Source organism: Staurois parvus, unplaced genomic scaffold, assembly GCF_062004578.1.
Source record: "Staurois parvus isolate SC_StPar_1 unplaced genomic scaffold, SC_StPar_1.0 ptg002521l, whole genome shotgun sequence".
NCBI classification, from domain to species: Eukaryota; Metazoa; Chordata; class Amphibia; order Anura; family Ranidae; genus Staurois; species Staurois parvus.
Genome location: NW_028320317.1, coordinates 1,802 through 15,443, shown reverse-complemented (window position 1 = coordinate 15,443; position 13,642 = coordinate 1,802). Strand labels below are relative to the sequence as shown.

The 13,642-nt window shown below is 53.8% G+C and overlaps 2 protein-coding genes across 2 annotated transcripts; both read left to right on the top strand.

Moving 5' to 3' along the window:
• The first annotated feature begins 7,757 nt into the window (after nucleotides 1–7,757).
• On the top strand, nucleotides 7,758–8,786 carry LOC149430694 (lamina-associated polypeptide 2-like). Its single transcript, XM_089666091.1, has one exon. It carries the CDS (start codon nucleotides 7,762–7,764, stop codon nucleotides 8,770–8,772), a length of 1,011 nt encoding a protein of 336 aa, XP_089522217.1. The 5' UTR covers nucleotides 7,758–7,761; the 3' UTR covers nucleotides 8,773–8,786.
• LOC149430693 (uncharacterized) lies at nucleotides 8,786–10,814 on the top strand. Its single transcript, XM_089666090.1, has one exon. The coding sequence runs from the start codon at nucleotides 9,128–9,130 to the stop codon at nucleotides 10,670–10,672; it is 1,545 nt and encodes a 514-aa protein (XP_089522216.1). The 5' UTR covers nucleotides 8,786–9,127; the 3' UTR covers nucleotides 10,673–10,814.
• Nucleotides 10,815–13,642: the final 2,828 nt, after the last annotated feature.

The window sequence follows — 13,642 nt, the reverse complement described above, 5'->3', positions numbered from 1 at the left end:
TTATGGATGTCATACCAGGACTATCCACAAGGAGGCAACGTGGTTTTATTATAATACGTCTTAGGAGTCATACTAATTCTGGCCACAGGGTGGCAGCACTGATTTCCTTAATGCTACTGCGCATGCCCATGCCACCTTATGGTCCTCAATAAGATGGCGGCTACAGCGGACATGTCTCAGCTTACAAAGTTTCTCCACGATTTTATTTCCTTATATAAAATATAAGGAAATAATTTTCCTTATATTTTAAGGAAATATAAACGAGGAGATCCTCGACAAAAGTCGATCGTGTCGTTCTGCAGATCCCAATATTTCAATCTCCGGGGTCGTGCTGTGAAGGATCGCATCTCTTTCCCCAAAGCAAAATACGTTAATTATCTTATAGTTATAGTTGAGGGGGCGGAGCCTAGTAACATTTTCCCGCGCTTGTAAATCTAAATGCAGTTTCTAGCAGTTTGCTCAGCGCTTCATCTGTGTCCAATCACTCTGTAGTTTGTCTTATCCAAAATAATGCCGAAACCTGAAGAGAAACTGTAAGAGAAGAATGTCTGTGATGGCGGCCATATTTTTGAAGACTGTACAGAATGGCAGCTGCTCTCACAGTACACAAAACATTTCCGTCTGCCGTGATCGCCATTTTCTCGAAGTTCTAAACAATTTTCCACTACATAATGGTGCCAGACTGGGCATGCGCCGTACGTCATACAGTTACTAGGTTGCCATCTGCTGGCCGTTCCTGGAAGCGCTCAGCATGATATTCTATACCAGAATATTACAGGTACTTTGTCGCCGCCTTGTGGATTGATCTGTTAGCACATGATATGACATTATTGCACTGCCATCTGCTGGCTGATCCTGGAAGCGCTCTCATTGATTTTTCTATAAACAGAATATAACCGGTACTCTTCTGCCGCCTTGTGGATGGATGTGGTAGTACTTTGTATTTCTAAGCACTCTACATGTCAGGACTGCGCTGCCATCTGCTGGCTGAGCCTGGTATGACTACCAGAGTTCTGACAGAATATTATTCCTCCCGATACAATCGGCCGGGAAGGAGAAATTCTTTGCAGTTTCCTCATTTTCTTCTTGAAGAAGCTTTGTACCTGTCAAGGATGGCGGCCCGGACTAGCGCTGTAGTATGTATGGTGGGACATGTATTAGTTTGTATACTATATCTTTATTTGTATCTCTGGTCACACACGTCTGTCAGGCCGCCATTGTACTGAAGATAATACAGAGAATTCCATCATTGCCTTCATGTCCGCCGGGGTTGTACGGCTCCGCCCCCTATCTTCTGATTGGATCATCTCTAGTGTATGATTTATCGTTAGTTATATAGGTAACTAATGAATGATGGATGGTTATAGATGGGGGCGGGGATGGAGGGCCCTAATTAGACAGCAGCAAATCAGAAGGTAGGGGGCGGAGCTGCAAAAACAACGTGGACTTGCCGCTACACCGGATACCATGCACGTTGACGTCATCTCCTTGTGCCCCACCCCGGAAGTCGCTCTGTGAAGTGGGCGGGGAAGTGATCATGGCGGGACTGGCGTGTTCTCCGGGTGTGGCTGAGGAGGATGGCGCCTGAGGTAATAATGTATTTTATGTCCGCTCTTTTCACTCCTCACCCCCCTCTATATTGTATGCCCCTCACCCCTCTCTATATTGTATCCCCCTCACCCCCCTCTGTATTGTATCCCCCTCACCCCCCTCTGTATTGTATCCCCCTCACCCCCCTCTGTATTGTATCCCCCTCACCCCCCCCTCTATATTGTATCTCCCTCACCCCCCTCTATATTGTATGCCCCTCACCCCCCTCTGTATTGTACCCCCCTCTATATTGTATCCCCCTCACCCCCCTCTATATTGTATCCCCCTCACCCCCCTCTATATTGTATCCCCCTCTATATTGTATCCCCCTCTATATTGTATCCCCCTCTATATTGTATCCCCCTCACCCCCCTCTATATTATATCCCCCTCACCCCCCTCTATATTGTATGCCCCTCACCCCCCTCTATATTGTACCTCCTCACCCCCCTCTATATTGTATTCCCCTCACCCCCCTCTATATTGTATCCCCCTCACCCCCCTCTGTATTGTACCCCCCTCACCCCCCTCTATATTGTACCCCCCTCACCCCCCTCTGTATTGTATCCCCCTCACCCCCCTCTGTATTGTATCCCCCTCACCCCCCTCTATATTGTATCCCCCTCACCCCCCTCTATATTGTATCCCCCTCACCGCCCTCTATATTGTATCCCCCTCACCGCCCTCTGTATTGTATCCCCCTCTATATTGTATCCCCCTCACCCCCCTCTATATTGTATCCCCCTCACCCCTCTCTATATTGTACCCCCCTCGCCCCCCTCTATATTGTATCCCCCTCGCCCCCCTCTATATTGTATCCCCCCTCGCCCCCCTCTATATTGTATCCCCCCTCGCCCCCCTCTATATTGTATCCCCCCTCGCCCCCCTCTATATTGTATCCCCCCTCGCCCCCCTCTATATTGTAACCTCCTCTATGTTGTACCCTCCTCACCTCCCCTCTATGTTGTACCCTCCTCACCTCCCCTCTATGTTGTACCCCCCTCTGTTGTACCCCCCTCTATGTTGTACCCCCCTCACCCCCCTCTGTTGTACCCCCCTCTATGTTGTACCCCCCTCACCCCCCTCTGTTGTACCCCCCTCTATGTTGTACCCCCCTCACCCCCTCTGTTGTACCCCCCTCTATGTTGTACCCCCCTCACCCCCCTCTGTTGTACCCCCCTCTATGTTGTACCCCCCTCACCCCCCTCTGTTGTACCCCCCTCTATGTTGTACCCCCCTCACCCCCCTCTGTTGTACCCCCCTCTATGTTGTACCCCCCTCACCCCCCTCTATGTTGTACCCCCCTCTATGTTGTACCCCCCTCTATGTTGTACCCCCCTCTATGTTGTACCCCCCTCACCCCCCTCTATGTTGTACCCCCCTCTATGTTGTACCCCCCTCTATGTTGTACCCCCCTCACCCCCCCCTCTGTATTGTATCCCCCTCAACTCCCTCTATATTTTACCCCCCTCACCCCCCTCTGTTGTATCCCCCTCACCCCCCCTCTGTTGTATCCCCCTCACCCCCCCTCTGTTGTATCCCCCTCACCCCCCCTTTGTTGTATCCCCCTCACCCCCCCCCTCTGTTGTATCCCCCTCACCCCCCCCCTCTGTTGTATCCCCCTCACCCCCCCCTCTGTTGTATCCCCCTCACCCCCCCCTCTGTTGTATCCCCCTCACCCCCCCCTCTGTTGTATCCCCCTCACCCCCCCCTCTGTTGTATCCCCCTCACCCCCCCCTCTGTTGTATCCCCCTCACCCCCCCCTCTGTTGTATCCCCCTCACCCCCCCCTCTGTTGTATCCCCCTCACCCCCCCCTCTGTTGTATCCCCCTCACCCCCCCCTCTGTTGTATCCCCCTCACCCCCCTCTATGTTGTATCCCCCTCACCTCCCTCTATATATTTTATCCTCCTCAGAGGTAGCTGGTAATAGATTTTACTGGGGCAACTAGAAGGGATGGGGGTGTATGGTGTCTCCAGACATAGATGGACAGATGGAGGACAGTGAGATAGAGGGGAGGGATGGGATTATGTACATGCAAGGAATAAGCAGTTGTACTGGGGCCCTGACATTGCCCTGCTGGTACTATGGGTCCTGACATTGCCCTGCTGGTACTATGGGTCCTGACATTGCCCTGCTGGTACTATGGGTCCTGACATTGCCCTGCTGGTACTATGGGCCCTGACATTGCCCTGCTGGTGCTATGGGCCCTGACATTGCCCTGCTGGTAGTATGGGCCCTGACATTGCCCTGCTGGTGCTATGGGCCCTGACATTGCCCTGCTGGTACTATGGGTCCTGACATTGCCCTGCTGGTACTATGGGTCCTGACATTGCCCTGCTGGTACTATGGGCCCTGACATTGCCCTGCTGGTGCTATGGGCCCTGACATTGCCCTGCTGGTAGTATGGGCCCTGACATTGCCCTGCTGGTGCTATGGGCCCTGACATTGCCCTGCTGGTACTATGGGCCCTGACATTGCCCTGCTGGTGCTATGGGCCCTGACATTGCCCTGCTGGTGCTATGGGCCCTGACATTGCCCTGCTGGTGCTATGGGCCCTGACATTGCCCTGCTGGTGCTATGGGCCCTGACATTGCCCTGCTGGTGCTATGGGCCCTGACATTGCCCTGCTGGTGCTATGGGCCCTGACATTGCCCTGCTGGTGCTATGGGCCCTGACATTGCCCTGCTGGTGCTATGGGCCCCGACATTGCCCCGCTGGTGCTATGGGTCCCGACATTGCCCCGCTGGTGCTATGGGTCCCGACATTGCCCCGCTGGTGCTATGGGTCCCGACATTGCCCCGCTGGTGCTATGGGTCCCGACATTGCCCCGCTGGTGCTATGGGTCCCGACATTGCCCCGCTGGTGCTATGGGTCCCGACATTGCCCCGCTGGTGCTATGGGTCCCGACATTGCCCCGCTGGTGCTATGGGTCCCGACATTGCCCCGCTGGTGCTATGGGCCCCGACATTGCCCCGCTGGTGCTATGGGCCCCGACATTGCCCCGCTGGTGCTATGGGCCCCGACATTGCCCCGCTGGTGCTATGGGCCCCGACATTGCCCCGCTGGTGCTATGGGCCCCGACATTGCCCCGCTGGTGCTATGGGCCCCGACATTGCCCCGCTGGTGCTATGGGCCCCGACATTGCCCCGCTGGTGCTATGGGCCCCGACATTGCCCCGCTGGTACTACGGGTGTTTTCAGGAAGTGAAGTTAGAACTCACAATCTGCATTCTTTGGGTTGGATGGTCTGGAGATATGGAGGCGGTCCTTGGGGATGATAGCCAGGAGGCAGCAATTCCGGACACTGTGTTCAGCCTATCTCTGTCATCTCAGGGTTACTCCGTGTCTTATGATGGTTTTCTCTGACCCAGAATACTGTCACCTTTCAGCTGGTCCGTGGAGTGAAGAGTCTTCTGAGGACAGAGAAGAGAGAAGCTGTGATCTTCCTGCCAGATGTCAGAGATGTCCCGTCATCTACAGAGCACTTCTCCTGGGTTGGTCTATGGGAAGAAGTGATGGAGCAGCAAGGACACTCTGTGACTTAAGGTAGGATGACTTTACAACCACATATCAGATACCAACCTCCTCGCTGCTGATCTTTCTGAACTAGGAAATGGGACTGTGCAGCCGCTAGGATTTAGACTCTCACACATTCACACCAGATACCAGCCTCTTCACTATCTTCTGAACAGGCAAAGATTGCAGCAGGTATGACACTTTAATATCAGGCTGGAATTCGGGGGTGTTTGTGGTTGCATGCAGCTGAGTAAAGCATTTGTAAAGGCTATTTTAAAAAAGTTAACAAACATAATATAGTTACCTGCTCTGTGCAATGGTATTGCACAGAGCAGCCTCAAATCTCCTCTTCTGGAGTCCCCAGTCAGCATTCTATGCTTTTCTCTTCTTTGTTTGACCCCAGTAGCAAGCCACTTACTATGCGGCACAACTGCGGCTCCTTCCTGATCCTATTGACACATACAGTGTAGCTTGACCCCGCTTTGCTTGCAGGATTTGATTTGCAGCATCAGCCAATGGCTCACACTCCTGTCTCTGTGAGCAGAGAGGAGAAAGCTGCTGCAAATGTGCACAGCCCTGGATCATGATAGGACTCGGGTAGGTATAAGGGGGGGCGGTGAGGAGGCAGAACGATTACTAGAATATATTTGACCTTAATGCAGAGAATACATAAAGGTATAACATGTTTAGCCTTTAGAAGCACCTGAAGCCTTCGCCAATGTCTGATCTGCTGCACAATCCTGTGTATTCAGGCGCAGCATCAAAGAGGCCGATATTCTGTTGTGTGCATGTGGCTGAGGAAAGCCGGGATAAAGTCTTTGCTGCTTTATCTGAACAAACAGGACTGTGCAGCAGCTTAGATGTTGGTCCGGCTTTACTCAGCCACATGTGTACAATGGAATACCAGCCTCTTTACTGCTGCAAAGTCCTGATTGTGTGTTCAGAGACATTGGCTCAGCTTTACTCTGCCACATGCACACATCAGAACGGCTGCTTCTTTGTTGCTGCACAGTCCTGTTTGTTCAGATGCAGCAGCAAAAAGGCTGTTATTCTGGTGCATGCATGTGGCTGAATAAGGCCGGGACAATGTGTAATCTGCTGCGCAGTCCTGTTTGTTCATATAGAGCAGCAAAGACTTTATCCCGGCCTTCAGCCACATGCACACAATGGAATACCAGCCTCTGTGCTGCTGTCTCTGAACAAACAGGATTGTGCAGCAACTAAGAGTCAGATATTTCATTGTGTGCATGTGTCTGAGGATGGATGTACTAAAGTATTTGCTGCTATATCTGAACAAGCAACAGGACTGTGCAGCAGACTAAACAATGTCCTGGCGTTAGCCACATGCACACATCTAAATACCAGCCTCTTTGCTGCTTTGCTGTCCTGTTCAGACACAGCAGCAATAAGGGGCTGCCATTCCCTTGTGTAAAGCCAGGCCAATGTCTTTGCTGTTGCACATTGTTTGTTTGGTTAGGGTCAGGATATGTGCGTTTTTGTGTGCGCGCTCTTTCTTGGCTTGTGGTTTTGATTGTTTTTTATTGGTTATTACATTTTTCCCCTACCGTCTTTCAGGCCAGCACTCTGAGAGACCTCGGCTCCTCCCCATCTGAGGAAACACCTCCACCTACAATAAAAAAGCTCCACTCCCCTCTGACCTCAGTTCAGGTGTTTCCTCCGGTGGGGAGACACGAGGAGGCGCAGGAGGACGATAGGGGAGCCGAGGGCCGGATAGCCGGCTGTGAGGCCCGACGCAGCCGGGAGTGAAGGCCGGAGTGTCCGGCTGCATATCCTCCCAGGGCAGGCTGCCAGCAGTGAGAGTGCATCCCGGGGGACGGGACAGGGCACTTACCTGCTCTTCGCCCCCCGGCCCCCTCCGGCGAGGGGGGGTGTCGGGGTGGCCGTGGTGAGGTCTGGGGAGGATCGGGGGGAGTTCCGCTCCTTCCCATGCTGGCGGTCTGAGGGCTTTGCCGGGCCGGACGTCGGGAGACGGCGGTTTCCGGCGGAAGGGGCGGGGCTTCGCCCAGGGCCGCGACTTCCGCTTCCGGTCGCGGCCTTCACACCACGGCGGCGCGAAATTTGAATGTGGCGGTGCGGTGCACAGCGGTCTGGGGGACAGACCTGCACCAGGCGACCACCCTCCGGTACGGGATGTCGGAGGCACCGGGACCAGGAGATGCCAGCACCAGCCAGTCGCAGGTAAGGTGCCTCAGTGAGGCCTCCCCTACCTGTGGGCCCCTAGCAGAAGGTAGGGCAAGGGGTCTGTGGTTTTTCAGGCCCTTGTTGCTCTGCCGGGAAGCAGGGGGGGGGGGGTGTTTAGTGTCGGACTGATTGGGCTTCCCCCCCCCCCCCCCTTTTTCTTTTGTGTCTTGCAGGGCAAGGCCCGAGCTAAACTTAGGCACCAGGAGCCCAAGCGGAGATGCCCTTCCTGTAAGGAAGTTCTAAAAGAATCTTGGCGAAAGGTTCTTTGTGGCCCATGTATACAGGGGTTGGTGAGGGAGGAGAAGCCGGAACAGGGGGACCTAGCTAGGTCAGTGAAGGAGTTGGCTACCACCTTCGACTCCTTCAAGTCCCTCATGGAGAGGTTTGCCCTCCCATTACCTACACTTCCCCCCCCCCCCCCAGGTGGCTTCGGTGAGTCGTCGGGAACCCCTTATGACTGGAGAGGAACCAGTGGGGGACTCCCAGTCTGAGGAGGAATCAGCGGGTGAGGGTCCCTCAGAGGAAGGGAGGGGCCCCTCCCGGTATAAGTTGACCCTAGAGGAGGTTGATGAGCTCCTGGGGGCTATATACGAAACCCTGGACATTAAGGAGGAGGTTAAGGCCTTATCTCTCCACGACCAAATGTATCAGGGATTGGAGGAGCACCAGCACAGAATGTTTCCTGTGCATGACATTTTGGTAGACACGATTAAGAAGGAGTGGCAAGACCCGGAAAGGAAACCGTTCTTCTCAAAAGCGTTGAGGAGGAGGTTTCCGTTTTCGGAAGACCCGGAGGCGGTCTGGAACAAGAGCCCCAGGCTAGACGCGGCCTTTTCCCAAACAACCAGGAGAACTGACCTAGCGTTTGAGGACATGGGGGTCTTACCGGACTTATTGGACAGAAGGGCAGAGTCTCTCCTTAGGAAGGCCTGGGACTCGACCCTGTACAACCTGAAACCGGCCATGGCTACGACAGTGGTAGCCAGGAACTTAGAGTATTGGCTTACGCAATTACAGGCCCATATTGTGGCAGACTCTCCCAAGGAAAAAATCTTGGCCTCTTTTGAGACCCTTTTGCAAGGAGTGGGGTATATTGCGGATGCTTCCGCAGAGTCGGTGAGATTGGGGGCCAGGTCTGCTGCCCTGACCAATTCAGCCAGAAGGGCGCTGTGGCTAAGGACATGGCAGGGGGACATCACTTCAAAAGTTAGGTTATGCGGCATCCCCCTCACAGGAGACTGTCTGTTCGGCCCGGGGTTGGAGGAATTATTGGACCGGACAGCTGATAGGAAAAAGTCCTTCCCCCTCAAGAGGAAAATGCAGGAGGGGGGGACACGGAAGGCCCGCCCGGCAAAGAGGCTGAGCCTGCGACCGCCTGGTCAGGGTAGGTCGGCTGGACAGAGAGGTAGGGGAAGAGGGGGGGCGATTTTTCGCCCTCCTGAGCAGCCCCAAAAACCAAGGTGACTTGGTTCCTCCTGTGGGGGGAAGATTGGCGGCATTCCTCCCACAGTGGGAAGCCGTGGTCACCAGCCCCTTCATTTTGGATGTCATCCGAAGGGGTTACCGGTTAGAATTTCTGAGACCGCCACCCGAGACTTTTCTAGTGACGACCCGTCCAAGGGATCCGACGAAGGACGCGGCTCTGGTGGGCGCTTTGGAGATTCTGGAGTCCCAGGGGGTCATCTCCAGGGTTCCGGTAGCGGAGCGAGGGAAGGGAGTTTATTCCCATGTGTTTGTGGTTCAAAAGCCGTCTGGGGCGTTCAGACTGATTTTGAACCTGAAACCCTTGAACAAGTCAGTACGTTACCGGAGGTTCCGCATGGATTCCATTTTTACAATCAGGTCCCTAATCCCACCAGGTGCATTCATGGCATCCATAGACTTGAAGGACGCCTACCTACACGTGCCCGTGGCGGAAGCCTCTCAGAGGTTCCTCAGGTTGGCAGTGGGGGGGGAGGAAGGAATTCGACACTGGCAGTTCAGGGCTCTTCCATTCGGCCTTTCCTCCTCGCCAAGAGTATTCACCAAGGTTCTGTCGGAGGCACTGATTTCTATCCGCTTGAGGGGGATTTCAGTGGTGGCCTATCTGGACGATTTGCTGCTCTTCGCAGATTCAGAGGCTCACTTACGGCAAGACCTGGTTATAGTGAGGAACCATCTGGAAAGCTTGGGGTGGGTTTTGAATCTGGAGAAGTCCTGCCTGGTGCCTTCTCAGAAGGTGATTTACTTGGGCTACACTCTAGACTCGGTAGACCAAAAGACCAGCCTGACTTTGGAAAAGGTCACCAAGTTGGAGGCCGGAGTCAGATTACTGCAGGGGAGCAGGTCGATGTCCATAAGACAGGCCATGTCGGTACTTGGATTGCTGACAGCGTCCATTCCGGCAGTTCAGTGGGCAGGTCTGCATATGCGTCCCCTCCAGTTGTGGATCCTGAGGGTTTGGGACAGGAAGTGTCACTCCCTAGAACGCAGGGTCTTGGTGCCCCCCAGTGTGAAAAGGTCTCTATGGTGGTGGAGGAGATCGTCCAGCATAACTCAGGGGCTGTTGTGGTGCTTTCCGATTTCCGCGGAGGTCACTACGGATGCCAGCGCCAGGGGCTGGGGAGCCCACCTGGGAAATTTGGTGACTCAGGGGGAATGGTCCTTAGGGCAGAAGGACAAATCCTCGAATTGGAAGGAATTGAGGGCAGTGTGGGAGGCTCTGCACTCCTTCCAGGCGGAGGTCAGGGGCCGGCACGTGCGTGTCCTGACGGACAATGCCACGGCAGTGGCTTATATAAACAGGCAGGGAGGGACGCGGAGCAAGGCCCTCGGGGCCTTAGCGGCGACACTGTTGTCCTGGGCAGAACTGAATTTGGCGTCCCTGTCTGCGATACACTTAAAGGGGGAGCTGAACCAGAAGGCAGACTTCCTGAGCAGGACTCGGCTCAGGGAGTCGGAATGGGCCTTGAACCCCGATGTCTTTCAGGACATTGTGCGAAGGTGGGGATCCCCGGAGGTGGACCTTTTTGCCTCCGGAAGGAACAACAAGGTCCCAAATTTCTTCTCTCTATCCCGCTGGGACGGGTCCAGAGCGGTGGACGCATTAGGTCAGAGGTGGGACTACCGGCTTTGTTACGCCTTTCCCCCGGTTCCTTTGCTCCCCCTGGTCCTGAGGAAATTCAGGACAGAGGGGACCTCGTTAATACTGATAGCTCCCTTCTGGCCGCGGCGGGCGTGGTTTGCGACCCTGAAGAGTTTGGCCTCTCGTCCACCCTGGGAGCTGCCTCCAAGAGTGGATTTGTTAACACAGGGGCCGGTTCTTTGCCCCAGCATAGGAAGATTGCGGTTAACGGCCTGGTTTCTGAGCAGCAGCTCCTCTTAGAAAAGGGGTTCTCGCCTAGGGTGGTGGCGACATTACTGGCCAGTAGGAAGGAGGAGACCCAGGCCATTTATGGTAGGGTCTGGGGTTGCTTTACAGCCTGGTGTGACCGGACAGCTGTGGCAACCCATAGTTTGGTTTCTGTGTTGGAATTCCTGCAGGCGGGAGCGGACAAGGGATTGTCTGTCAGCACGCTCAAGGGCCAGGTCTCGGCCCTCAGTGTGTTCTTGGAGACGCCCCTGGCCAGGGAGGCGTTGGTGAGTAGGTTTTTCAAAGCTCTGGTGAGGCAGAGGCCTCCGAGGTCCAGACCATTTCCAGTGTGGGATTTGGCCAAGGTGCTCGGGGGGATGACTAGGGCTCCATTCGAGCCCTTGGAGTCCTGTCCGATAGGTGAGCTCACCATTAAGACTGCTTTTCTGGTGGCGATTACCACGGCGAGGAGGGTGTGTGAGATGGAGGCCCTCTCGATCAGAACACCCTATCTCCGTATTTTTTCAGACAGGATCGTTTTCAGACCGGACCCGTCCTTCATTCCGAAGGTAGCTCGGAGTTTCCAGAGGGAACAGGACATTGTCCTTCCCTCATTTTTTCCTGACCCGGTGGGGGTAGATCAGGAGAGGTATCACTGTTTAGATGTCAGAAGGTGCGTTCTCCAGTATCTAGAGAAATCTAGGGAGTTCAGAAGCACCGAATCCCTTTTTGTTTTTTTTAAGGGGGCTAGAAGAGGCAAGAAGGCGTCTAGAAGGACGCTGGCCAGCTGGCTGCGGCTGGCGATTACAGGAGCATATCAGGCAGAAGGCCTGGAGGTCCCGGAGGGTATCAAGGCACATTCCACCCGAGCTGTGGCGGCTACCCAGGCAGAGTTAGCAGGGGTTTCCCCAGGGCAGATTTGCAGAGCGGCAACATGGTCCAGCTATGACACATTTGCCAAGCATTACAGACTGGACCTGGTCTCGGTGCAGGAGCAGGACTTTGGTCGTAAGGTCTTACAAGCAGTTAGCCCGCCCGAAGGGTGAGTACTCGCTTATCCTCTCAGAGTGCTGGCCTGAAAGACGGTAGGGGAAAAACCAAGTTACACTTACGGTAACGTCTTTTCCAGGAGTCTTTCAGGCCAGCACCGGTTTCCCACCCACTGTTGATATTGGTTATGTGAAGATGGCTTATTATGATTATGTTGTCTCGCATTGTGTCTCCCCAGATGACCGGAGGATGCTTGGAGAACTGAGGTCAGAGGGGAGTGGAGCTTTTTTATTGTAGGTGGAGGTGTTTCCTCAGATGGGGAGGAGCCGAGGTCTCTCAGAGTGCTGGCCTGAAAGACTCCTGGAAAAGACGTTACCGTAAGTGTAACTTGGTTTTTTCTTAATGTTTTAAGGGTCCAGAGGTTAGGTGATAGGGTGGCAGCATAGTGTTTGTAATAATGTGTGTATAGTTACAATGGAGGAGTCATACCAGGATCAAACACAAGGCAGCAGCAGAGTGTCAGTAATATGTGTATAGTAACATAGGAGAGCCATACCAGGATCATCCACAATGAGGCAGCACAGTGTGAGTAATATATATATCATAACATAGGCAAGGCATACCAGGATCATCCACAAGGAGGCAGCAGAGTGATGGCAATATGTGTATAGTAAGGCAGGGAAATCAAACCCGGATCAACCACATTGAGGCAGCAGAGCATGAGTAATATGTGTATACTAACACAAAGGAATAATACCAGGATCATCCACAAGGAGGCAGCACAGTGTGAGTAATATGTATATCATAACTTAGGCAAGGCATACCAGGATCATCCACAAGGAGGCAGCAGAGTGATTGTGATGGAGATCAGAAATATTTTATTTTGGTGTTTGTTGAAATCTACACGTGTGTCTATCAGTCAGCTGGTCTGCTTAGTTAAGATTTGGAGTCCATGTACCTCGCAGGGGGTGGGAGATGAGATTGATCTCAGCAGGGAGTGCAGACAGCATGGTGTTCTGTGGCTGTGAAAAGCCTGAAGTGTCGGCACCGAGGGTTTAGCGGGAGAAAGGGCAGAGCTTGAGTCAGGATGGAAAGAGCAGCTCATGGCTGCAGGCCTCTCTAGGCAATGCATTGAATTGTGCTTTGTGCACTGCTTGGACTTGTGGTTCTACATTGCCTGTGTGGTCTTCAAACTGCGGCCAAGACACAGCCCTCTGAAAAACCCGTGAGGAGTTGGTGTCTATCTGCCTAGACTTCCTCTTCTTGGGCCACTGCTGGCTGGTGAGTCCCTGAATTGCTACCCTATGCCAAGGACTTAACCCTCTCTGCTCTGCCAGCTGGGTGCCACCCCCTGTGCTGAGGATCTCACCTGGACTTAATCCTTGCCCACCCGAGTTCTGCCTGCCTGCTGGGTGCTATCCCTTGTGCTGAGGATCCAACCTGGACTTAACCGTTGCCTGCTCGAGTTCTGCCACCCTGTTGTGTGCCCCCCCCATGCTGAGGACCCAACTTGGACTTAATCCTTGCCTGCCTGAGTTCTGCCTGTCTGTCGTGTGCCACTCGGACCTAACCTATTGCCTGCCAGTATGCCACCCTGTTTTGAACCTAGACAATGCTGTGGACTATCCCCCCGTGTTTCCTGCCAGAACTCGGTCATTCTTGTTGCGTGTCCCACCCTGTGGTACGGACCTAACTTGTTTTGCCAGAACCTTGCTGAACTCATCGTGTACCCTTCCAATCACTCAATAAAAGCCTTGTGTGTCCCACTGCTCTCTGCGTGTGTTCTGTTCCACCCACATCTCCATCACAGTGATGGTAATGTGTATAGTAACACAGGACAGTTATACCAGGGTCATTCACAAGGAGGCAGCAGAATGTTAGGAGGGATTAGGGGATGGGTAGGGTTGGGATTGTGAGGAGGGTTAGTGTTAGGAGTTAGGGTGGTTATGTTTAGGTGGTTATGTAGGGTTTGAGGGGGTAGGGGTAGAATTACGATAGGGGGTAAGGGGGTGG

Excerpts from the sequence above, each read along its gene's own strand:
- LOC149430693 (XM_089666090.1), top strand. The coding sequence starts at position 9,128 with ATGGATTCCATTTTTACAATCAGGTCCCTAATCCCACCAGGTGCATTC.
- LOC149430694 (XM_089666091.1), top strand. The coding sequence starts at position 7,762 with ATGACTGGAGAGGAACCAGTGGGGGACTCCCAGTCTGAGGAGGAATCA.